This window comes from Emys orbicularis, chromosome 3 (genome assembly GCF_028017835.1).
Source record: "Emys orbicularis isolate rEmyOrb1 chromosome 3, rEmyOrb1.hap1, whole genome shotgun sequence".
Classification (NCBI taxonomy): domain Eukaryota; kingdom Metazoa; phylum Chordata; order Testudines; family Emydidae; genus Emys; species Emys orbicularis.
The window spans coordinates 23,656,502-23,680,270 of NC_088685.1; the positions used below are offsets into that span (position 1 = coordinate 23,656,502).

A 23,769-nucleotide genomic window follows, 5' to 3' on the forward strand; every position below is an offset into this window, starting at 1 on the left:
TACACCAGCTGAGGATCTGGCCCAAAAAAGGTGTGTACCATCTAATTTGTTCAGGAGGAAATAATCATTTTCTGGAAGCTTCCTAATGATCCTCTTATCCCCTGGAGGTGCTCTCTTCAGATCAGAAGTAAGACACATTGATGGGGCAGTGCTTGGAAGCACTGTGCAGTACCTGTTTTGAGGCTACAAAGATCTTCACTCTCCGCAGCTGTTAAGCCAGTACCTAATAACTGAGCACTAAAATCTACTTTTAAAATAGGAAAATCCCAGCACAAATGCAGAATAAGTGCAAAAAGATGCAAAAAGAAAACATAATATCCAACTGGCTAAGGAAATTTCTCTCTGTAGCAATGCACCTGATTTTTCATCTTCACTCCTGCTGTAATATTTGAAGATCATTTATATGGAGATTTAAGGTATATTTTTCTTTTGTGCACCGTTTTAAGCAATTGCAGCATGGAGAAGAGCTGCCTCCAGATATCTGCCTCGGGATGTTTTAATGTTAGAATTTAAAATGTGCATCTCTCCAGTGTTTGCCTTCTTAAAATCATAACGGAACAAGTTGCTTGGCAATAATAGCTGAAATGTTACTAGGTAATTGAATGAGGTGGATGGATGAATGGTTGCATCTAGTCAAATAAAGGAAAAACTGAGGCTGAAGGGCATGAAAGAAAGGATTACGGAAACCATGCGGCAGAACTATGCAGCTTTTACTATACATACTATCAGCCTGGATCAGGCAGAGAGGTGACTGGATAGAAACTTACACATGAACTCCACTATCTACTCACCTATGTAGGTGACCATGCTGTTAGAAGGCTTGTGTATTTGGAGAAAAACGGGCTCTTTGTAACTTGGGAAAGAGAAGTTAACAGATCTGTCCATCAATCTTAGGTACCTATATGGTCCCCAGCTCTGTAGTATCTGAGCACCGCAGTCTTTAATGTATTTATCCTCAACACCGCTGTGAGGTAGGAAAGTGCTATTATCTCCATTTTGCAGATGGGGAACTGACGCACAGAGAGATTAAGTGCCTTGCCCATGGTCACACAGGAAGTTTGAGGCTGAGCAGGGTATTGAGTCCAGGTCTCTAGCTAACACCCTAACCACAGGAAGCCCCTTGCCCCGAACCATTGTAGCAGCTGAGCACCAAAACACAAACTCAATTTGTTGCCATTTTAAATTGTTTAGCAAGCTGTTTAGCAATTGCTTCCTTGTCATTTCCCGTCAGCGCCGTACATTTCCAAAACATTCAGTGATTAAGCATTACATATTGATCTTGTGTAGTCATTTAAAGTGCATCTTATGCTGTTGCTAAGAGATGAAGCAACAACAGGAACATGCTATTCACCAGGGCTTATGTTCTGTTGATAATAAACTCTTATGAAAAGTAACCGGACTCCGCTTACCCTTTGTGTGTGGCCATAATCCGGTGAGTATTTTATTGGCCTGTTTAACGTGACTGGAATGCACTTGTAATCTCTTTGACTTTATTGCCTTGTTTTTTTGATGGCAATAGTATTTTAAATGCTGCTAATTGGTTTTACTATAGACTGAAACCTGACCTTGTACTGGGTAAAGAAGAAGAGCAGATCTTTTAGTGCAAAAAGTGCCTGTTGGGGGTGCACTGGTACCTTGCGAGGACGTGGCTGTTAAATGTGTAGGTCCAAATATCAGGAGATTCTGTGCAAATGATTTGATGCCCTAATGAATAGGCATTCCCTTGTTTTGAATTAAATTCTCTCACCCAAAGATTTCCTCTTAGCCTCCCATTTTCTCTGGCTCCCCACATGCCGACTTCTCTCTTGAATTTTCCCCTTTGTTACTTCAGGCTGCACTGTTGTAATGTGTGGTACCTAACTGAAGGCCGCCTTAAAGCTCCAGCTAATACAGAGCATGGCTGCCCATCTGCTGAGTGGGTCAGCGGGTTGTGAGCATGTCACAGTTGTGCTTCTCGCTCTGTCGTGAATGCCTCTAAATGTTTGAGTGAGATTGCTACAGAGACTAAAAGGATGTGGGCTCATGGGCCTGCCTCTCCCTCAGTCAAAGGTGGTGCAGATCCTGGAGAAGCCCCCAATGTCGTATGCCCACTGATGGGGGTGAGTTTGCAGTGATAAAGTATCTGCTACCTTCTCTTCACCAGTGAGGTACACAGGCCTAAAGTAGTAGCCACTGGCTGGGGAGAGAGGCTCACAGGGATTTTTTTAAAACACCACAAAGATTTAACCAGTGTCTGCAGCGTGGCCAAATGGGTCCAGGCCATTCTGTGGATATCAAGCCATTCCCTTCCTCTCCCCTCTATTTCAATGGTGCTGAAATTTATTCAGGAGTCTACCATTCTTATTCCCAAATGAATGAAAAGTCCTGAAAAGGAGGAGAAAATTGCAACCAAATGTGATAATATTGTAGTTTTTAAAATACATCTTGCTTCCATTTCCGGTTTTAGTTCTTGTAACATAAGAAATATCAGCTGAATTTCTTTCTTGTTTCTTGTACTTTTAGATCTAAAAAACCTAAGAAGCCCACGTCTCCTGCAGCCAAGGAAGACAAGCCCAAGTTAACCATTTTTGACGAGGAAGTAGATCCCGAGGAAGGATTATTTGGCCCAGTAAAAGATTTTTCATCTTCCAGTTCCAAGAAGAACTCGTCAGCCAAAGAGAGTAAATGTGTTCCATTTTCCATTATGCACAGTTAGGTTGTGGTCCCTAAAGCTTCTATAAGGCTCTTGTATTTAAAATGGAACGGTGAGCACATGAAACTTGGGTTCTGACGTAAGAATGTTGGGCCAGACCTTCAGCTGTAAATTAGCTAGAAGTGGAAATAAACATGGCTTGCAGTTGCAATAGCCATACACTGGCTGTTGGACTTTAGATTCTCAGTTGTTATGGATCTGTAGTTGTTGTGTAGCTTATGTTGATGGGTGAGTAGAGCCAGTAGCTCCTGCTAGTGCAATGTATCAAGAATGTATTTCCTAGCGCTTTGTGGATTTTTACTTTGGATATGGAAGACTTTTTATAAAAATAAATGTTCTGTAGGACGTTTCCTTTCAGCCACACAGCTTGATTCCCCTGCTAACAGTCATGGCGGTGTTGTAGTTGAAGCTTGACTAAACCTTTCTGATGATTCAATCTTTAGATCTGAAATTATTTGAAGACCCAGACCTCGGTGGGACTGTTAAACTAGGCGACTCTCTACTGCTGCCAACGGCCTGTGAGAACAAGGACTATGCACTAAGTACCAGCCTCAAAGAGGACACAGAGGAGCTATTGAGGTATTCATCTAAAACAGGTCCTGTGGTAATGATGTCCACTAGGCATTCTTGAGCAGGAAACAATTTAGATCCTAAGGCCACAAACTCCAGGGCAAAGCTTAAAAAACATTCTGTGCTGAAAGTGGATTGACATTCATACTAACCAAGACAAGGGCAGACATTTGTTTAAAAGTTTGAAAATCAAACACAAAACATCTTTATTAAAGCTTAACAATAATGGGCACTGACAAACGGTAGCACCTTTACTTTTTCAAGGTGCTTTACAAATAATCCTCAGGAGGGTAGATGGGTAGGTCAGCTGTCCATTTTCCAAATGTGGAAATGAAGGCAGAGGAGTATCTTGTCCAAGGGCAAAGATGAACTCTGTTTCAGAACTGAGATTATAATTTAGGCGCTCGATGCTCCGACACTGCTCAAGCCACTAGACTGGGCTGCCTCTTTATTTAAACAGTGTCTCTTATGACATGTATTTATATTTTAATCAGAACTATGCAAGATCTGGATTATGAGTAGAGACCAAAAATTCTGATGTGTGGTGTTAATCCCTTGGAGCTGGTAGTTTTGCAACCTCTATTGTTTATACAAAATGCCTTAGTACTAACATATCACAGCAGAAATACCTGGCTTAATTTATGCAGAGGTTAAGTTAGGTTATATTCCATCTCCTCTTACACTTTGGGGGCACATCTGATATTTACAAGACATGATGTGGCAAGACATAACTCGATTTACTGAGGTGGCATGTTGGGAGTGAACACGCACATTCACAGCTTTTCATGTCTGCTTTATCCTGTGCTAATAATCTAGGCATAAAACGCTTCACCCAAATTGTTCATATAACTAGAACAAAAGTGCCTTATTTAGTACAATTCCCCCATTAGCCATGAAAGCAGTGGAAAGAGCCTGACCATTTGTCATATTAATGCATTTCAAATTATGCAGTCTTCCCTGCTCAGTCACAGTGAAAGAGGCCCACTCTTTGACTGGCAGATCATGCCATTATATAGATTTGGTGTTGAAGAAGATAGCGACAGTTGATCAATTGCCAGAGCTGGTGATAATGAAAAAAGAGGGAGAAGATACTAATTCTTTAAGTTATGACTGATTTTTCCCCCCTGAATTGTCACAGTGCCAGTATCAATGCCTTCAGCAGCTGGCAATGCCAACATTCAGTTGGAAACAAGTAGGTGTAGCCCAGCAGAAAATCAAGTGTGTGACCCTACTGGAAAATGGCATGGGAATCATTCTTGCTCTAGAGACAAATCTTATCCCTGGTAGGGATGTAGAAAGATCGTGCCCTATGGACATAGCAGAGAGTAGGTAAACTGAACTGAGAGAAATAGCAGGAGTAAGGAAGAGCTATTGGAGGACAAGAAATAATGAAGGATGGAAATTAGCAGAGGACCTGAAAAACATAGAACATGGGGAGAAAGAAATGTTGGAGTCTGATTATGGACATGATGGGAAGCAAAATAGAACAGGGACCATGTGAGGTGACAGATGAGCTCCTGCTGGCTTAACCTAGTGGAATTCTTCTTTTCACCCCAAAGAGAATTTACCTGTGAACCCTGAAGCCTTGCAGCTTAACTTTCACAAGTAGTCACTGATTCTGGGTACCTCAGTTTTTGATGCCGAACTAGTGACACTTGTGGCCTGATTTCCAGAAGCACAGATTATCTGCAGCTCCCACTGCACCTCATGGCACTTCTGAAAATCCAGCCCCAAGTTGTCTCAAGTTGGGCGCCCAAAACTGCGGCCCCTAACAGCAGTGGGATTTTTCTTTTTCTTTTTTGGGGGCAAAGTTTGTCTTATTGTTCAAGGAACTGATATTTGTGTAAGGATCTAATGAAGGGTGAAATACTGAATTATTTAAACAGCAAAGTCCAGAGACCACTCAGTGCACAAGTGGTTTAAACTTAATCCCCATCCCACCCCATTAGTTCCAGAATTCCAATCAGCCCATCCAGATACATCAACAAGCATTGCGTCCCAGCTACTGCGAACCTTGCTGGAGCTGGCATACTGGGGTAGGGACAGAGGAGACCAGACAGGGATCTTAATATATCTCTCTCCAAATCCATGTGGGATATAAAATATTTTTTAAAGGGACTTTCCTGAGCCTTCCCCCAAATCATTGTTCCCCAGTGGGGATAGGGGAGTCTCTGTGACATCACAACCCGGAGCATCGCTTTGGAAAAAGAAACTCCACGGGGTGGGATATGAAATAGTGGGAAGTACGGTGGAGAAGCAAAGGGGAGGAGAGTTTAAAAACCACATGAGGTGAACAGCTCTTTTATCCTTGTTGTTTAGTGCACGCAGCACACAAAATACACTTAATACTGATCTGCAAGTCACCTTTGAAAAAGACATAGTTGTCTCATCATATTATATATACGTGAAGCCCTTTTGAAAACCCATTTTACAGAGCTTAAATGCAGGGCCTAAAACCATCTATGAGTGCCCCTTGAAATGAAAAATGGAGCAGAGGAAGCCTGAAATCAAGTCAGCACCATAACCTAAGTGAAGTCCTGAAGTCAAGATCCTTGCAAATAGCTTGCCTTAGATCAAACAGATGCATTTAGTGTTGGATAGTATGATTAAGGGATATACTGTACTAAGCACAAGCATAAGTGAAGTATGACTGTATTCTAAAACCTGTAAATACAAACAAAATGTCCTGATTTCCCCCCTCTGGTAGTAACCACTAACTGAGATTATGTGGAGGGCGGCTCACACATGCATGCCCAGTGGTGGAGTACTCAAGACCATGCCAGTACATGCCCACTTATCTGAGATTAGATTTTAGCCCTAAATTGACTTGTTGTACAGTCTTGGGGTCTGTTCTCTTGAAAACACCAAGGGATTTATCCACACAACTTTCCCATGAATCAAGAGAACAGCAGATCCCTTGTTTTATGCTTTATTACATTAGGTGAGTAAACCCAATGCCCTCTGTATATGTATGTAACTAAATGGACTCCACTGGGAAACCCCCTTTGAGGTTTCTACTACCTGCAGATGCTTTCCCACAAGGATTGTGTGTCATAGTCAGATTATTGTTAATATGGAAAATGATTATGATTTAAAGAGATTAATAGCTCCCATCCCACTGGGGGCTTTGGTCCCAGAGGGCAGCTGCTGCTTTCTCCTCCTGTGTAGCAGTAGCTCCTAGTAAAAGTAGGTAGATTGGCTCCTCCTCCTCCTCCTTCCATTCACTTTCACAGGCCTCTAACATAGGGGTGGGCAAACTTTTTGGCCCAAGGGCACATCTGGAAATAGAAATTGTATGGCGGGCCATGAATGCTCACAAAATTGGGGTTGGGGTGCAGGAGGGGGTGAGGGCTCTCTGGTTGGGGGTGCGGGCTCTAGGATGGAGCCAGAAATGAGGAGTTCAGGGTGCGGGAGGGGGCTCCGGGCTGGGGAGTGGGGTGCAGGGAGGGGATGAAGGCTCTGGCTGGGAGTGCGGGCTCTGGGGTGAGGGTGAGGATGAGGCGTTTGTGGAGTAGAGGGTGCTCCGGGCTGGGATCGAGGGTTTGGAGGGCATAAGGGGGATCAGGGCCGGGGCAGTGGGTTTGTGTGTGGGAAGGGGTGCAGGCTCTGGCTGGGAGTGTGGGCTCAGGGATGGGGCTGGGGATGAGGGGTTTGGGGTACAGGAGGGTGCTCCGGGCTGGGATCGAGGGGTTTGGAGGGCATAAGAGGGATCAGGGCTGGGGCAGGGGGTTGGGGCATGGGGAGAGGCTCAGGGATGCAGGTTCCGGGCGGCACTTACGTCAAGTGGCTCTTGGAAGCAGCGGCCATGTCCCTCCTACGTGGAGCCACGGCCAGGCGGCTCTGCACGCTGCCCCATCGGCAGGTGCTGCCCCTGCAGCTCCCATTGGCCTCAGTTCCCAGTCAATAGGAGCTGCGGGGGTGGCGCTTGGGGCAGGGGCAGTGTGCAGAGCGGAGCCCCCTGGCTGAGCCGGAGCAGGGCCATGCCGCTGCTTCTGGGAGCCATGTGGAGCAGCCCCCGACCCTGCTCCCCGGCTGGAGCGGGGCAGGCCCCAGATCCCACTCCCCAGCGGGAGCTTGAGGGCTGTATTAAAACAGCTGCCGGGCCGGATCCGCTGTAGTTTGCCCACCCCTGATTTGAGATAATTTTCCACACACCACAAGGCTTTTGCTTTGCCACAAAATCCCCCAGTCCACTCCAAAACAGCTCCTCCCTACCATGCATATGTGTTGCTCTTATTAAGGACCTCCTCTGAGGTCAGCTTTCCTGGACTCTTAGCAAGTGTGTGTGGTGGTGATGGGGAACCTGGATGAGGTACCTCCCCCTGGGTTCTGGCACTGTGGCTTCATTCACTCTTTCCTGCCCTCCGGGGCTTCCAAGTGCACTGGAGGCCTGAAACCTCATAACCCCAGGGTCCTTCAGGGCAACTCACTCTGGGTAGCCCCAGAATGTATAGGAGGCAATGGCAGATGAAATTCAATGGTGATAAATGCAAAGTAATGCACATTGGAAAACATAATCCCAACTATACATATAAAACGATGGGGTCTAAATTAGCTGTTACCACTCAGAGAGATCTTGGAGTCATTGTGGATAGTTCTCTGAAAACATCCCCTCAATGTGCAGCGGCAGTCAAAAAAGCGAACAGAATGTTGGGAATCATTAAGAAAGGGATAGATAATAAGACAGAAAATTTCATATTGCCTCTATATTAGGGCTGTCAATTAATCGCAGTTAACTCACGTGATTAACTCAAAAAAATTAATCGCAATTAATCGCACTGTTAAACAATAGAATATCAATTGAAATTGATTAAATATTTTTGGATGTTTTTCTACATTTTCAAATATATTAATTTCTATTACAACACAATACAAAGTGTACAGTGCTCACTTTGTTTTTATTACTAATATTTGCACTGTAAAAATGATAAACAAAATAAATCGTATTTTTCAATTCACTTCATACAAGTACTGTAGTGCAATCTCTTTATCATGAAAGTGCAACTTATAAATGTAGATTTTGTTTTTTTACATAACTGCTCTCAAAAACAAAACAATGTAAAACTTTAGAGCCTACTAGTCCACTCAGTCCTACTTCTTGTTCAGCCAATCGCTAAGAGAGACAAGTTTGTTTACATTTACAAGAGATGCTGCCAGCTGCTGCTTATTTATAATGCCACCAGAAAGTGAGAACAGGCATTCACACAGCACTTTTGTAGCTGGCATTGCAAGGTATTTATGTGTTAGATATGCTAAACATTTGTATGCCTCTTCATGCTTCAGCCACCATTCCAGAGTATATGCTTCCATGCTGATGATGCTCATTAAAAAATAATGCATTAATTAAATTTGTGACTGAACTCCTTGGGGGAGAACTGTATGTCTTCAGCTCTGTTTTATCCGCATTCTGCCATATATTTCCTGTTATAGCAGTCTCGGATGATGACCCAGCACTTATTTGTTTTAAGAACACTTTCATAGCAGATTTGACAAAATGCAAACAAGATACCAATGTGAGATTTCTAAAGATAGCTACAGCACTCGACTCAAGGTTTAAGAATCAGAAGTGCCTTCCAAAATCTGAGAGGGACGAGGTGTGGCGCATGCTTTCAGAAGTCTGAAAAGAGCAACACTCAGATGCGGAAAGTACAGACCCCGAACCATCAAAAAAGAAAATAAATTTTCTGCTAGTGGCATCTGACTCAGATGATGAAAATGAACATGCATCAGTCCACTCTGCTTTGGATTGTTATCGAGCAGAACCCATCATTGGCATGGGCGCATGTCCTCTGGAATGGTGGTTGAAGATGAAGGGATATATGAATCTTTAGCATATCTGGCACATAAATATCTTGCGATGCCAGCTACAACAGTGCCATGCAAATGCCTGTTCTCACTTTCAAGTGACATTGTAAACAAGAAGCGGGCAGCATTATCTCCTGCAAATTGTAACCAAGTTTGTTTGTCTGAGCGATTGGCTGAAGTAGGACTGAGTGGACTTGTAGGCTCTAAAGTTTTACATTGCATTGAAAAATAAAACAGTTATTTTTTGTACATAATTCTACATTTGTAAGTTCAGCTTTCATGATGAGGAGATTGCACTACAGTACTTGTATGAGGTGAATTGAAAAATACTATTTCTTCTTTTTTTTTTTTACTGTGAAAATATTTGTAATCAAAAATAAATATAAAGTGAACACTATGCACTTTGTATTCTGTGTTGTAGTAATTGAAATCAATATATTTGAAAATGTAGAAAACATCCAAAAATATTTAAATAAATGGTATTCCATTATTGTTTAACAACGCGATGAATCGCGCATTAATTGCGATTAATTTTTTAAATTGCTTGACAGCCCTAATCTATATAAATCCATGGTATGCCCATATCTTGAATACTGTATGCAGATGTGGTCACCCCATCTCAAAAAAGATATATTGGAATTGCAAAAGGTACAGAAAAGGGCTGCAAAATGATTAGGGGTATGGAACAGCTTCCATATGAGGAGAGAGTAATAAAACTGGGACTTTTCAGCTTGGAAAATTGACAACTAAAGAGGGATATAGTAGAGATCTATAAAATCATGACTGGCATGGAGAAAGTAAATAAGGAAGTGTTATTTACTCTTTCTCATAACACAAGAACTAGGGGTCACCAAATGAAATTAATAGGCAGAAGGTTTAAAACAAACAAAAGGAAATATTTTTTCACATAACGCACAGTCAGCCTGTGGAACTCCTTGCCAGAGGATGTTGTGAAGGTCAAAACTATAACAGGTTTCAAAAAAGAACTAGATAAATTCATGGAGGACTGGTCCATCAATGGCTATTAGCCAGGATGGGCAGGGATGGTATCCCAGCCTCTGTTTGCCAGAAGCTGGGAGTGGGTGACAGGGGATGGATCACCTCATGATTACCTGTTCTGTTCATTTCCTCTGGGGCACCTGGCATTGGCCACTGTCGGAAGACGGGATACTGGGCTAGATGGTCTGACCCGGTATGGCCACTCTTATGAGAATGAATGAAACTGCTGTGTCCAGATCCAACAATGAGGTATAGTTCCATCATGCCCAGCTGCCACCACCAAAAATGGAAGAAGGTCATCCTTTCACTTCCAGAATATGCACTGCAAGGGGTAACAGGGTGTAGCATGCCCCATGGCTCGTCCCTCTCCAGCATGAGGGCAGAGGGGAGGAGCCCAGGCTACCGTGGACGATCCTACCCGGTGATACAAGATTGCTGATTTGTGGGTGCAAATGGGTTGGATGGAATTTACTGAACCCAGATTCTTAGTATTAGGTTTGGGGATGGACCTAGGTCCAGTCGCTGCTTATAATACCCAGCACCTACAGTTTTCATCTAGCTATCCATAGTTCTGATACTTGGCACTACGGCTCTTTCTATTTCATATTAAAATTCACAAGATTGTTTTAATGTTTCCTTTTGGTCCTAGTCACTGCTTTAATGTCAGTCTAATAACTCTTCATCTGATTTACTGCTCCATTTTATGCAAGTAATAGTAGGCTTGCACGCCAAGCCATGTTTGATTTGTGTTGCTAAAACATTCAGGCTATGGTGTCTCAGGTTCCTCTTGTTTCATCCATCAGCCTAGTGACTCATTCTGCAGATGTGCAAATTCATGCACCAGGCAAAGCACGGCACAGTCTTAATGCAATCAACTTCCTACACCTCATTAATCTAAATTGTGCCTGTCCAGTGTGACGAATAACGTTTTTGATGGGGGAAAAAAACACAGTACGTTTTCCTGAGAACATTGTGTTGGGACTGTGGCCTGAAGAGTGGCACAGCTGCAAGATTGAAATGTTGTGTAGATGCTTCCTGCATCAGTGGAAGGGGTTTTTCAATCAATGTAGGTAATCCACCTCTCTAAGAGGTGGTAGCTAGGTTGACGGAAGAATTCTTCCATTGGCTTAGCTGCATCTACAGTGGAGGTTAGGTCGACCTAACTAGGTTGCACAAGGTGAACAATTTTTCACTGCCCTGAGGAATGTAGCTAGGTCAATCTAATATTTAGGCATAGACCAGGCTGTAGGTGGGGCAAGATTGACAGTCTGTTCTCATGGAACTTCCAGCACAATTTCTAGCTCAAAAAGATTCCCATTATCTCCGGCTAAAGCATGCAACTTTTTGTTGCTTATCTGATCCAAGTGGAAACGTTTGTCATTTTCTCACCACTAACATCATTTTGTATTATTTATTAATCATGTTTATTACAGTAATGTCTAGGGACCAACCAAGAGTGGGGTCCCACTGCACTAGGCACTGTACAAACATAGTAGTAGATCGTCTCTGCCCTGAAGAGCTTGCAGTCTAAATAGACAAGACAGACACCGGGTGGAGGAAAGGGCTATAACATATGAACAGACTGGTCAATGTGATGGCAGCATTACCTGTTTCTCTTCATAAAATCTTTTCCCCTTTCAGAATCCACATCTGAGCCTTTACCTCACACTGCTGAATTTGTTATAAGCCTTTTATTTTTAATAGGAGATACTTTTTTTATGCCAGGAAAAAAAATGCTATTTTCCATTACTACTTAGAATCTGCACTGTAGTTGAATCAGCACATTATTATGGCAAGAATTTCAAACACTACAGTGCTCCTTTTCCAAGAGAAGTCAGACTTTGGGAGAAGAATTCATTTCTTTTAAACAAATATTTTCATTTTTTTTCCTGTGAGAAGAGCTCCGTGCTGTTGCTAGGTTTCATTTTTTCCCCAGCTCTGAGTTAAATGTGATAGTTATACATGGTATATTTACTTGCCAAGAAATGTAAGTCCTTGGTTCCACCTTGGCCTAAGGCATTTCACGTTGTTGTTAACCGTGTCTTTCATGATCAAGCAACAAAACATCAGACATCCTGACTTGCACAACAGCACTGAAAGTGGCTTGTGAGACAAAGAGCACACATTATGTAATATGTTCTCTGTAAAAGATCTCTAGCTAACCCATGTCTTTCAAAATCTAGGACTACCAGTTCATAGACCTGTTTGAAACTGAACTGTCCTCTGGTATCAGGTTCTGGGTTTTTTTTTAAATTATTATTTCTATTAAGCAGCATTCTGAGGCCGTATATTGTTTGGTGTTTTAGGACTGTGCGATAAACATTTTAGCTGCTATGACTAAAGCTAACTAAGATTTAAAGTGCAACTCCAAGTGAGTCAGAATTTCTGAAAGTCACAATAACCAACCAGGTTAATGGCCAATGGCATGCGTATCCCTGCCCTCTAGGGAACAGAATGTCTGACCTTGACAAATGCTACACCTAATGGAGAGCAAGGTGAGTAATAGCTTTCATTGGACCAACTGTTGGTGAAACGGACAAGCTTTCGAAGTACAAAGGAGGATGTATATAAGGTGACCAGACGTCCTGTTTTTAAGCCTTCTTCCAGGTGTCCCAACTTTTAGTTAAATACGGGCAAATTGTCCTGTATTTTCTGGGATCGCAGCACAGAGCCAGCAGAGGGGACCAGCAAGCAGCCATGCCCCCCGCCCACACACTCTCCCCAGCACGCGCTGGCACCGGAATCTCCCTTGCTGCCTCCTCCAGCGGCAGCAGTGCCAGGGATGGGCAGTGAGAGTGCGCCCAGGAGCAGCCCGGACTCCGACGCTCCACCCAATTCCTGCTGCTGCTCCTGTCCCACCGCCCCCCTTGCCTACTGGGCAGCACTCCTGCCGTGCCGCCGTCAGCTCTCGCCTTGCACGGGTGAGAACCCAGAGCACGGTGTGCCCCCTCCACACCTGGGGCCTGGGGCAGCCTACGGGCAAGGGGGTCCCTGCTTACCCATGGTGGGAGGATCCCTGCTCCCCCGGGAGGAGGGGCTCTGCTGGCCGCATGGCAGGGGGAGTAGGCTGTGAGCAGCGTTTCACCTCGCAGCTGACCCCCCCTGCACGTGGAACCCCTAGTGGGGCACGGAGGAACGTGTGGCAGGGGCAGTGCCAACACCAGCCCTGCGCTGGAGGGAGGGCTACGGAGAGCAGCTCGGGCAGGCCGGCCCACCCCATGTGCAGGAGGACCTCAGGCGGCCCCATGCGCGGGCATGCGGCGGGGGGCTCGGACCATCAGCCATGCGGCCGTGCATGCAGCGAGGGTAGCGGGGGTGGAGGGGAGCTTGGACTAGGTGTGGTGGTGGGGTCGCAGGCTGGCAGTGCGGTGGCTTGGAGGGGGGGCGTGTCGCAGGCAGGTAGCGGGGTGACTTGGGCTGGCCCCAGGCACCAGTGGGGAGGGGAACCTCAGGCTGGCCCCGTGTGGGCGGGAGGCAGGGAGGGCTCAGGCAAGCCCAAGCATGGGGGGACTGGGGGACCTCAAGGAGGGCTTGGACTAGCCCAGGAGTGTCCCTTTTTTCCTTGGGGAAAATATGGTCACCCTTGACCTACAGGACTTGAAGAGGAACTCTGTGAAGCTCGACAGCTTGTCTGTTTCACCAGCAGAAGTTGGTCCAATGTCTCTCTCACGTCCTGGGACCAACCCGGCTACAACAACACTGAAAGCACCTAGTCGAGCTTTTACATTTGTAGTTTAAAGTCCTGAAATCTATACCTGATCTCTCTGTGTGCGCTGTGTATGGCCAGAGCTTTGTCACTCTAGGCTGCTGATTCACTCAGTATTTGTGCAGTGGGGGAGGAAGGGATAGAATTATTACTTATTACATAGTGTACCAGAGAACAGGGAATCTGTCCTGGGGATATGTGGCAGCAGTTTGATCTCTGGTTCAATATCACATGGGAATTTTTCAACTGACTCTAATACAAACATGATTAAGGGCTGATGTGACAAATTCTGGAGAGGATGTTAAGGTGAAAACCCAGAGCCAAGTGCTTGGCTTGGGTAGCTGGGCTGGGTGTTTGGAAGGTGCATGGGAGAGGGAGGAGAACCCCACCATCGACATCAGGCACAAAGTGCCTGTGCAACCACTCCATAGAGGCTCCTATCAGAAGTAACCTCCGTGGGCTGTCTAGCCTCACCCAGATCTATTCCTCATCCCCTACCCCTCACCTGTGCTCTGCTGTGAAGCAAGATTATATGGAGCAAGGTGTCACACCATGGAGGGGATCTCCTTCCCCTCCCTCCTTATTCATCCTTCCCCTTGCACAGCAGAACCCCACCTGAGCCATGAAGGCAGAGGAAAGGGTCTGAATATTCCCCTAATGGGTAAAATTTATCCCTGGAACAACTCTGAGTTCAGTGAAATTACATCAAGGATGAGTTTTACTCTATGTGTAGAGCTTTACTGAAGGATGACGGAGGGCGGTTGTGTAGCTTGGGGACATGGTTACTGACTAGAAGTATCTGAAGGAATTGTTTAGGGTATCCATAGGATTAAGCAAAAATAACAGGAGTACTTGTGGCACCTTAGAGACTAACAAATTTATTAGAGCATAAGCTTTCGTGGGCTACAACCCACTTCTTCGGATGCATAAAGAGTGAACCATATATTGAGGAGATATATATACACACACATACAGAGAGCCTGTATGTATATATCTCCTCAATATATGGTTCACTCTTTATGCATCCGAAGAAGTGGGTTGTAGCCCACGAAAGCTTATGCTCTAATAAATTTGTTAGTCTCTAAGGTGCCACAAGTACTCCTGTTATTTTTGCGGATACAGACTAACACGGCTGCTACTCTGAAACCTGTCATAGGATTAAGGTGTGATGAGGTGAAATTAACAAAAAGAAAAAAAAAATTAGGCCAAGGATCAGGAAATGTTTCCTCACACCCATAGCCTTTTAGCCTAGGGCAGTGATCCCTAACCTTTTTTGTCTGGCGGGTGCCAGATGACGAGCCACGGAGGACCGTGGCGGCGGACGAGCATCCGCCGAAATGCCGTTGACAAGCCGCAACGTCAATAGGCGTCGCCACTGAAATGCCGCCGACAAGCAGCGTCATCCAGAGGCGTCACCACCGAAATGCCGCCGAAAATCGGCGGCATTTCGGCGGTGACACCTCTGGATGCTGCTGCTTGTCGGCGGCATTTCAGCGGATGCTTGTCCACCGGCCAGTACGCAGGCGCACTTAGACGCCCCGGCAGGCGCCATGGCGCCCGCGGGCACCGCGTTGGGGACCCCTGGCCCAGGGAATAGTCTTCCAGGTGACAGGCTAGAGGCTCAGTCCCATGAGAGATTTTTAAGATTAGACTTGACAAAGCACCAGAGGGCGCCCTGTATGAAACAGTCCTGCCCTGAGCACTAGGGCACTGATACTCTTAAACTCATTCTTAACTCTAACAAATGGGATTACTCACATGCTTAAAGTTCAGCATGTGCTAAAATGCTTGGCTGGATCATGCCCAAAAAGGTCTGTTCCATCTCTGACTTTTGTGATTGTTCTACCCTGAGTTTGAACTGAAAGGGATTTTATTTAAAAAAAAACAACAACCCACATTGCACATGTCTCAGTAACCTTGCCTAGCATCACAGACCCTTCTCCTATCCCCTCTGGTATTCAGGGATATTTACTTCAGATTATAATATCTGTGGTTTTGAAACAACTTGGCAGAGACTTGTAAGTTGATAGCCAATTGCCTGGACATTCGTTCATACTGTCTGAACTCCGTTAAGCTAAGTATTGACTAGACCGTAGCAATGGTGAACACTGATGCCAGCTTAATTAATTTTTCAGTACCATGCCATCTATGTGATGTCTGGGAATCCCAGTTTATGGCATCAACTGGCTAGCCTAGGAGTGAGAGAGACCAAGGTGAGTCTTTGGTCCCTCTGATTCAGTGCAGAGGAAAAAGTTGCAAATTTCTTCTTTTAAATTTTCTTTTCAAAAGCTTCCTATGTTTGTTATTTGAAACTATTTCTAATTAAAAAAAAAAAAAGTTTTTTGCACCCCTTAATAATTTCCCTTCTGAGCTGCTGGACGGCTAGAAATGTCTGAGCATATTTGCTATGTTAATAATTCAAACGATACTTTGCATCTTGAGCACAGGCACAGCTAGGGAGTGGGAAAGGCAGCTGGCTGGATACTTGGCTAGAGCTAGTGAAACTGAGGTGAAACTGGCTTCACTAAACTGCCTGGGACACTAGGGGAAAATTTTCAGAAACACTTCAGTGACTTAGACTCTGAAGTCCCATTGCCTTTCAGTGAGGCTTATGCTGCCAAGTGCTGGCCCACATTTGTAAAGGCATGTAGGCGTTGCTCTGCTCAGTGTTGCAATGCCTTACTGATTTAGGAGTCTAAATCCTATTGACCATCAATGGGATTTTGGCTCCCAAGTGCCTAAGTCACTTCTGAAAATGAGTTAGGCTCCTAAATCAGTTAGGCATTGTGACGCTGAGCACGGTAATGCTTAAATTCTTTGAAAATTTGAGCATGTCACTCTTGAAAATGGGAGTTAGGCACCTAAATCACTTAGATGGTTTTGCAAAAATAACAGGAGTACTTGTGGCACCTTAGAGACTAACAAATTTATTAGAGCATAAGCTTTCGTGGGCTACAACCCACTTCTTCGGATGCATATAGAGTGAATCATATATTGAGGAGATATATATACACACACATACAGAGAGCATGAACAGGTGGGAGTTGTCTTACCAACTCTGAGAGGCCAATTAAGTAAGAGAAAAAAAAAACTTTTGAAGTGATAATCAAGATGGTTCAGTACAGACAGTTTGATAAGAAGCAAGTGTGAAAATACTTACAAGGGGAGATAGATTCAATGTTTGTAATGGCTCAGCCATTCCCAATCCCTATTTAGCCCTGAGTTGATTGTGTCTAGTTTGCATATCAATTCCAGCTCAGCAGTCTCTCGTTGGAGTCTGTTTTTGAAGTTTTTCTGTTTTAAGATAGCCACCCGCAGGTCTGTCAAAGAATGGCCAGACAGGTTAAAGTGTTCTCCCACTGGTTTTTGAGTATTATGATTCCTGATGTCAGATTTGTGTCCATTAATTCTTTTGCGTAGAGACTGTCCGGTTTGGCCAATGTACATGGCAGAGGGGCATTGCTGGCACATGATGGCATATATCACATTGGTAGATGTGCAGGTGAACGAGCCACTGATGGTATAGCTGATGTGATTAGGCCCTATGATGGTGTCACTTGAATAGATATGTGGACAGAGTTGGCATCGGGCTTTGTTACAAGGATAGGTTCCTGGGTCAGTGTTTTTGTTCAGTGATGTGTGGTTGCTGGTGAGTATTTGCTTTAGGTTGGGGGGTTGTCTGTAAGCGAGGACAGGTCTGTCTCCCAAGATCTGTGAGAGTAAAGGATCATCTTTCAGGATAGGTTGTAGATCTCTGATGATGCGCTGGAGAGGTTTTAGTTGGGGGCTGAAGGTGACAGCTAGTGGTGTTCTGTTATTTTCTTTGTTGGCCCTGTCTTGTAGGAGGTGACTTCTGGGTACTCGTCTGGCTCTGTCAATCTGTTTTTTCACTTCAGCAGGTGGGTATTGTAGTTTTAAGAATGCTTGATAGAGATCTTGTAGGTGCTTGTCTCTATCTGAGGGATTGGAGCAAATGCGGTTATATCTTAGAGCTTGGCTGTAGACAATGGATCGTGTGGTGTGTCCTGGATGGAAGCTGGAGGCATGTAGGTAAGTGTAGCGGTCAGTAGGTTTCCGGTACAGGGTGGTATTTATGTGACCATCGCTTATTAGCACAGTAGTGTCCAGGAAATGGACCGCTTGTGTGGATTGATCTAGGCTGAGGTTGATGGTGGGATGGAAATTATTGAAATCATGGTGGAATTCCTCAAGGGCTTCTTTTCCATGGGTCCAGATGATGAAGATGTCATCAATGTAGCGCAAGTAGAGTAGGGGCGTTAGGGGACGAGAGCTAAGGAAGCGTTGTTCTAAGTCAGCCATAAAAATGTTGGCATACTGCGGGGCCATGGTTTTGAAAATTTTACCTTAGGACTTTTGATCAAAACAAGGACATCCGCTCAACCTATGCCCATGTGTCTCCTGCAGTCGGAGGAAATAGATAGTGGAGGATACACTTCCCAGTTTTAGTACATGCTCCAGAGGATAGTGAAAAACCCCAAGATCACTTCGAGATATTCCAGGAAGTCAAGTCCTTGTCTACCTTGAAGCTCTGTCCTGTGTATGTGAGCAACACTCAGCACGGCTAGTTAAATATCTTATCCCACTTTTACCCTCATTATTACAGATGAACAACTCTGTTTTTGTCAATTTGGATGACAGCCCAAACCCTTCTTGTTTGCACACGCAGTATACTAAGGTGTGTTGTTTTGATTTAACACAGGAACATGTAATTCAATGCCTAAAGGAAAATAATTGGGGCAAGCCTTGATGTACCATAGTCTTTCTCTGTCCTTTATGTCTTTGTGGGTTGTATATTTCTGGTTCATTTTTTGCATTGTATTGTGTGAACACAGGACCTCTTTTTCCTTATGGCCTAAGAATATTCATGCAGAAAATGTATTATTTAATTGAGGCCGGCTTCAGAATTTAATTCAGTCAAAAATGAAAGAGAATTGTCATTGTGCAAAGGGATACCTCTAGGAATGGGACTCACCCTGGGGCTAGCAGGCAGATTATTACAGAAAACACATGTGAACGTTGAGAAATGAGGTAAGAGGAGACACATCCTATGTAAATTTTACAGGAAATTTGCTGATCATTTTTTAAAAAGTCATACAGAATAAAGCTTTTCCGTTTTTATAATCTAAGATGAAGATAGTAAAACCCAGGGCATGATAAATATTACTGGTTGGTTGGTTGGTTCTGTGGGATTGCCCACAATGTGCTAGATGGTTTTCAGACAGACAAGATGATATAGTTCCTGACCTGGAGCTCACAATCTGAGGCCCCGGTCTGCAGACAACAATGTATGTGTTTGACTGAAGGATGGGCAATTAATCCCATCATCCAGATCATTAATAAAGATGTTGAACAAAACCGGCCCCAGGACTGACCCCTGGGGCACTCTGCTTGATACCGGCTGCCAACTAGACATCGAGCCATTGATCACTACCCATTGAGCCCGACAATCTAGCCATCTTTCTATCCACCTTATAGTCCATTCATCCAATCCATACTTTTTTAACTTGCGGGCAAGAATTCTAAAATCAAGATATATCACATCCACCGCTTTCCCCATATCCACAGAGCCAGTTATGTCATCATAGAAGGCAATCAGGTTGGTCAGGCATGACTTGCCATGGATGAATCCATGTTGACTGTTCCTGATCACCTTCCTCTCCTCCAAGTGCTTCAAAATGGATTCCTTGAGGACCTGCTCCATGATTTTGCCGGGGACTGAAGTGAGGCTGACTGGTCTGTAGTTCCCCGTGTTCTCTTTTTTCCCTTTTTAAAATATGGGCACTATATTTGCCTTTTTCAATTGTCCGGGACCTCGCCCCACCACGAGTTTTCAAAGATAATGGGCAATGGCTCTGCAATCACATCAGCCAACTCCCTCAGCACCCTGGGATGCATTAGATCTGGACCACAGGCGCCAACTTTCCTTGGTACCGGTGGGTGCTCGTGCCCCGGCCCCACCCTGACTCCGCCCCTCCCTGCCCCTATTGGACTCCGCACCAAATCCCCGCCCCGGCCCCACCTCTTCCGCGAGCGCGCCGCGTTCCTTCTCCTCCCCCCTCCCTCCCACTTCTTGCCGCGCGAAACAGCTATTTCACGACGTAAGTGCTGGGAGGGAGGTGGGAGAAGCAGGACTCGGTGGCGCGCTCAGGGGAGGAGACGGAGGTGAGCTGGGGCAGGGGGGTGGGTGGGGAGCTGCCGGTGGGTGCAGAGCACCCACCAATTTTTCCCCGTGGGTGCTCCAGGCCCGGAGCACCCACAGAGTCGGCGCCTATGATCTGGACCCATGGACTTGTGCATGTCCAGCTTTTCTAAATAGTCCTTAACCTGTTCTTTCACCAGTGAGGGCTGCTCACCTACTCCCCATGCTGTGATGCCCAGTGCAGCAGTCTGGGAGCTGCCCTTTTCTGTGAAGACCGAGGCAAAAAAAGCATTGAATACTTCAGCTTTTTCCACATCATCTGTCACTATGTTGCCATCCTCATTCAGTAAGGGTCTCACACTTTCCCTGGCCGCCGCCTTGTTCCTAACATACCTGTAGAAACTCTTCTTGTTACCCTTCACATCCTTTGCTAGCTGCAACTCCAATTGTGCCTTGGCCTTCCTGATTACACCCCTGCATACTCTAGCAATATTTTTATACTCCTCCTGTGTCATCTGACCAAATTTCCACTTATTGTAAGCTTCCTTTTTGAGTTTAAGCTCACCAAAGATTTCACTGTTAAGCCAAGCTGGGTGCCTGCCATATTTGCTGTTCTTTCTGCACTTCGGGATGGTTTGTTCCTGCACCTTCAATAAGGCTTCTTTAAAATACAGCCAGCTCTCCTGGACTCCTTGCCCCCTCATATTAGCCTCCCAGGGGATCCTGCCCATCAGTTCCCTAAGGGAGTCTAAGTCTGCTTTTCTGAAGTTCAGGGTCCGTATTTTGCTACTCTCCTTTCTTCCTTTTTTCAGGATTCTGAACTCAACCATCTCATGGTCACTGCTGCCTAGGTTGCCACCCACTTCTACTTCCCCTACCAATTCTTCCCTGTTTGTAAGCAGTAGGTCAAGAGGAGCACGGTCCCTAGTCGGTTCCTCCAGCACTTGATTGAAACCAAACCAATTGTTTTGGAACTGCTGCTGTACTGAGAAATCATTTATTTGCCCAGCTCTAACTGTAACTCCTACCGGGACATGGAAGTCAATCAGGGAGGTTGCAAGGCATTGAAAATGTTATTACGATCTAAAGTAGAGAAAATAAAATTTCCAGAATTATTTCATGGTTAGCAACACCTTCCAAGTTTGTGAGGTCATATGTAGGCTTATCATATATACACTTTTACTTTTATAGTAAACGTAAAGGGGTTGTCAAAATGTTTGACTTCAAATAAGGAGCCAAGTTCCAACAACCTTAAAAGGCTGAAAGACACTTGTTAAATAGAAAGGTCATGGTGCTACTTAGCCACTGCATGGTCCAAATGACGTTAAGTTCAACTAGATTCTCTCTACGCCAGTGGTTTTCAACCTGTGGTCCCCAGACCACTGGGGTCCGCAGACCATGTCTAATATTTCCAAAGGGTCTGCATCTCCATTTGAAATTTTTTAGGGATCTGCAAATGAAAACAGGTTGAAAACCACTCGTCTAGTCAGTACAGTCAGAAATTCTATGTTGTATCTTTTAGGAAAGTCAAACTAATACTATTTCTGCTAGTAGTAATAATGACGAGGGAGTTCTTTGAGTATTTTAAAATTCAAATATTTATAGAATTGCAACTGTGATGGATGATGTGATGAGAGAAGCGTCTCAGATTTGTTGACTCTTCTTTTGTTATCGCCTATGTGGAATAATGGCCATGGTGCTGGAGCCATAAGCAGAATAAACTGCTTCTATGGTTACGGAACATCTCAGCTTTGCTTTGCAGCCTGCCAATGGCTCCTTTATTGCTCTGCTGTGCTTAGTAGAGAGAATTATTAAATCTCCGCTAGGGGGCACCAGTAAATAAATATATAAGGGGTGAAATCCCGGCCCTATTGAAGTCAGTGGGAGTTTTCCCATTGACTTCAATAGAGCCAGGATTTCACCCAGTATACCCCAAAGCCACCAGCTAGCGCAACAGGAGCAGATATGTGGTGGGGAAAATATGAACAAGAAAGTATAAATAACATTACAGGGAGCCAAAATACCTGCTAACTGATCTGAGATAAGGGCCAAATCCAAGGCTGTAGTCCCCATCCAACTAACACAGAGTGTGAAAAGGGATACAATTAATAGGAACTTTGCCCACCCCAGGCAGTAAAGTGGCTGCAGAGTTGCTCCACCAAACCCATTCCAGCCACTGGTGCCACAGCATTAGTGGGAGGACCAGAGAATCCACACAGAAGTGAAGAGTCTGGCTTTGCCCCTTCCCTTATCCCCATCTTCACTTGCTCTGTGCATATCGCTCTTGGGGAGCCATTGCTGCTGCAGAGAGGGGTGCACCCAATCAATCTAGCACTACCCAGTGCATGGCAGAACTTCCCCCATCCTGGTACCAAGGGGGGTGGGGGGAGTCTTTCCAGCTGCAGCTTTCAGAATGATCAAAGATGGTATTTTTCAAAGGTTCAGCACTGACCCTGCTCCCATGTTTTACCATTGACTTCAATGGCAGTAGAGTTAGACCAATGCAGAGTGCTTTATCCCACCCTGAAATCTCACACTAATACTTAGGTCATTCAATCCAGCCAAACAATATAAATGCCCTTAATTTATTTTAATTTTTTCCTTGTATGTTTTGATGTTATTTGACAATATAAATGCTCTTAATTTATTTTAATTTTTCCTTGTATGTTTTGATGTTGTTTGAATATTATTTGATTAGAAAGTTGGGAAAAGTTACCCTAAAAAAGCATAATCCACACAGATCAAAGGAGCCTTCTGTTTCACAGGAGCATGTGTGAACAAGTCATTCTGTGGTTAACTTTATCCAGATCAGCATTAGCAGCTAGATTTGTAGTTCATCTTGTTCGTCTGAGAAGCAGAGCTGGGTAGGAAAGAGTTTGCCTGTCCTGTGAAAAATGTTGAAATTTCAAAAATATTTTCCCATTCCAAATTGAGGCAAAAAATCAATCTCAAACTTTTGTGAACAGGAAAAAAAAAAATCAGTTTGGTCAATGGAAAGGTTTTGTTTCAATTTCAATTTTTTAAACTTTTTCTTTACTCTACATTAACTTGCATTTCTAAATAAAAAGTCATTTCAAATAAAAAAAAATGGAACTTTTCATTTAGTGTCTCATTTTACCGTTTTCTGTGACAATTTCAAAGTTTCCAGAATTTTCAGAATGGGAAATTGGTTGAAATCAACCCTTTCCCATGAAGTTTCAGTGAACTGGCATTTTCTGAGGGAAAATATTTTTGGTCAAAAAATTCCTGGTCAGCTCCAATGAGGAGTCACGTGTGCATTTGTGTTTTTATTTTCTTTCCTTAGGGTTGAAGAGGATTTAGAGAGGCTCTGGAGAGTGAGTTCCAAGCCAAAACCCAGGCTGCCATGTAAACCGGCATTGCTTAAGAAGCCATTAATCACCACTAAGAACAATATTAGTCCAGCCCCTCCAGCAAAGCCGAAAGAAGACAAGATTCAAACCATGGACGAGGTAGACATTCTCCAGTACATTCAGGACAACGAATCTATCAGCAACCAAGACATGAGTCTCTTTTGAAGAATCTATTTCTTTTTTGTCTTCCGAGGCTGCCTTATCCAAGCGCCTTTGACCTCGTATGTTGAGGGAGGCAGGAGTTAGCTCGAATTCTTCATTGTCACTACATTTGTCAACTTGTCATGATTAGGAGAGCAGCAAGTCTGATTATTTCATAAGCTCTAAGTGGTAAAGAGTATGTGTTTCTACACAGTGCAATTATGATCTAATGTTGCCTTATATTTTCAGGGTTTTTTTTTTTTAAGAGGTGTAGAAAATATACAACACTATAGATTCTGTGTACTACAGTCATGTCAAATTATTG

At 44.3% G+C, this 23,769-nt stretch overlaps 1 protein-coding gene across 1 annotated transcript in view; it reads left to right on the forward strand.

Moving 5' to 3' along the window:
* Positions 1-23,468, forward strand: part of HS1BP3 (HCLS1 binding protein 3) — a 71,912-nt gene extending 48,444 nt beyond the window's left edge. Inside the window, 3 exon segments of the mRNA XM_065402058.1 lie at positions 2,503-2,660; positions 3,136-3,271; positions 23,237-23,468. Of these exon segments, the coding sequence (XP_065258130.1) occupies positions 2,503-2,660; positions 3,136-3,271; positions 23,237-23,468 (526 nt within the window).
* The last annotated feature ends 301 nt before the right edge of the window (positions 23,469-23,769 follow it).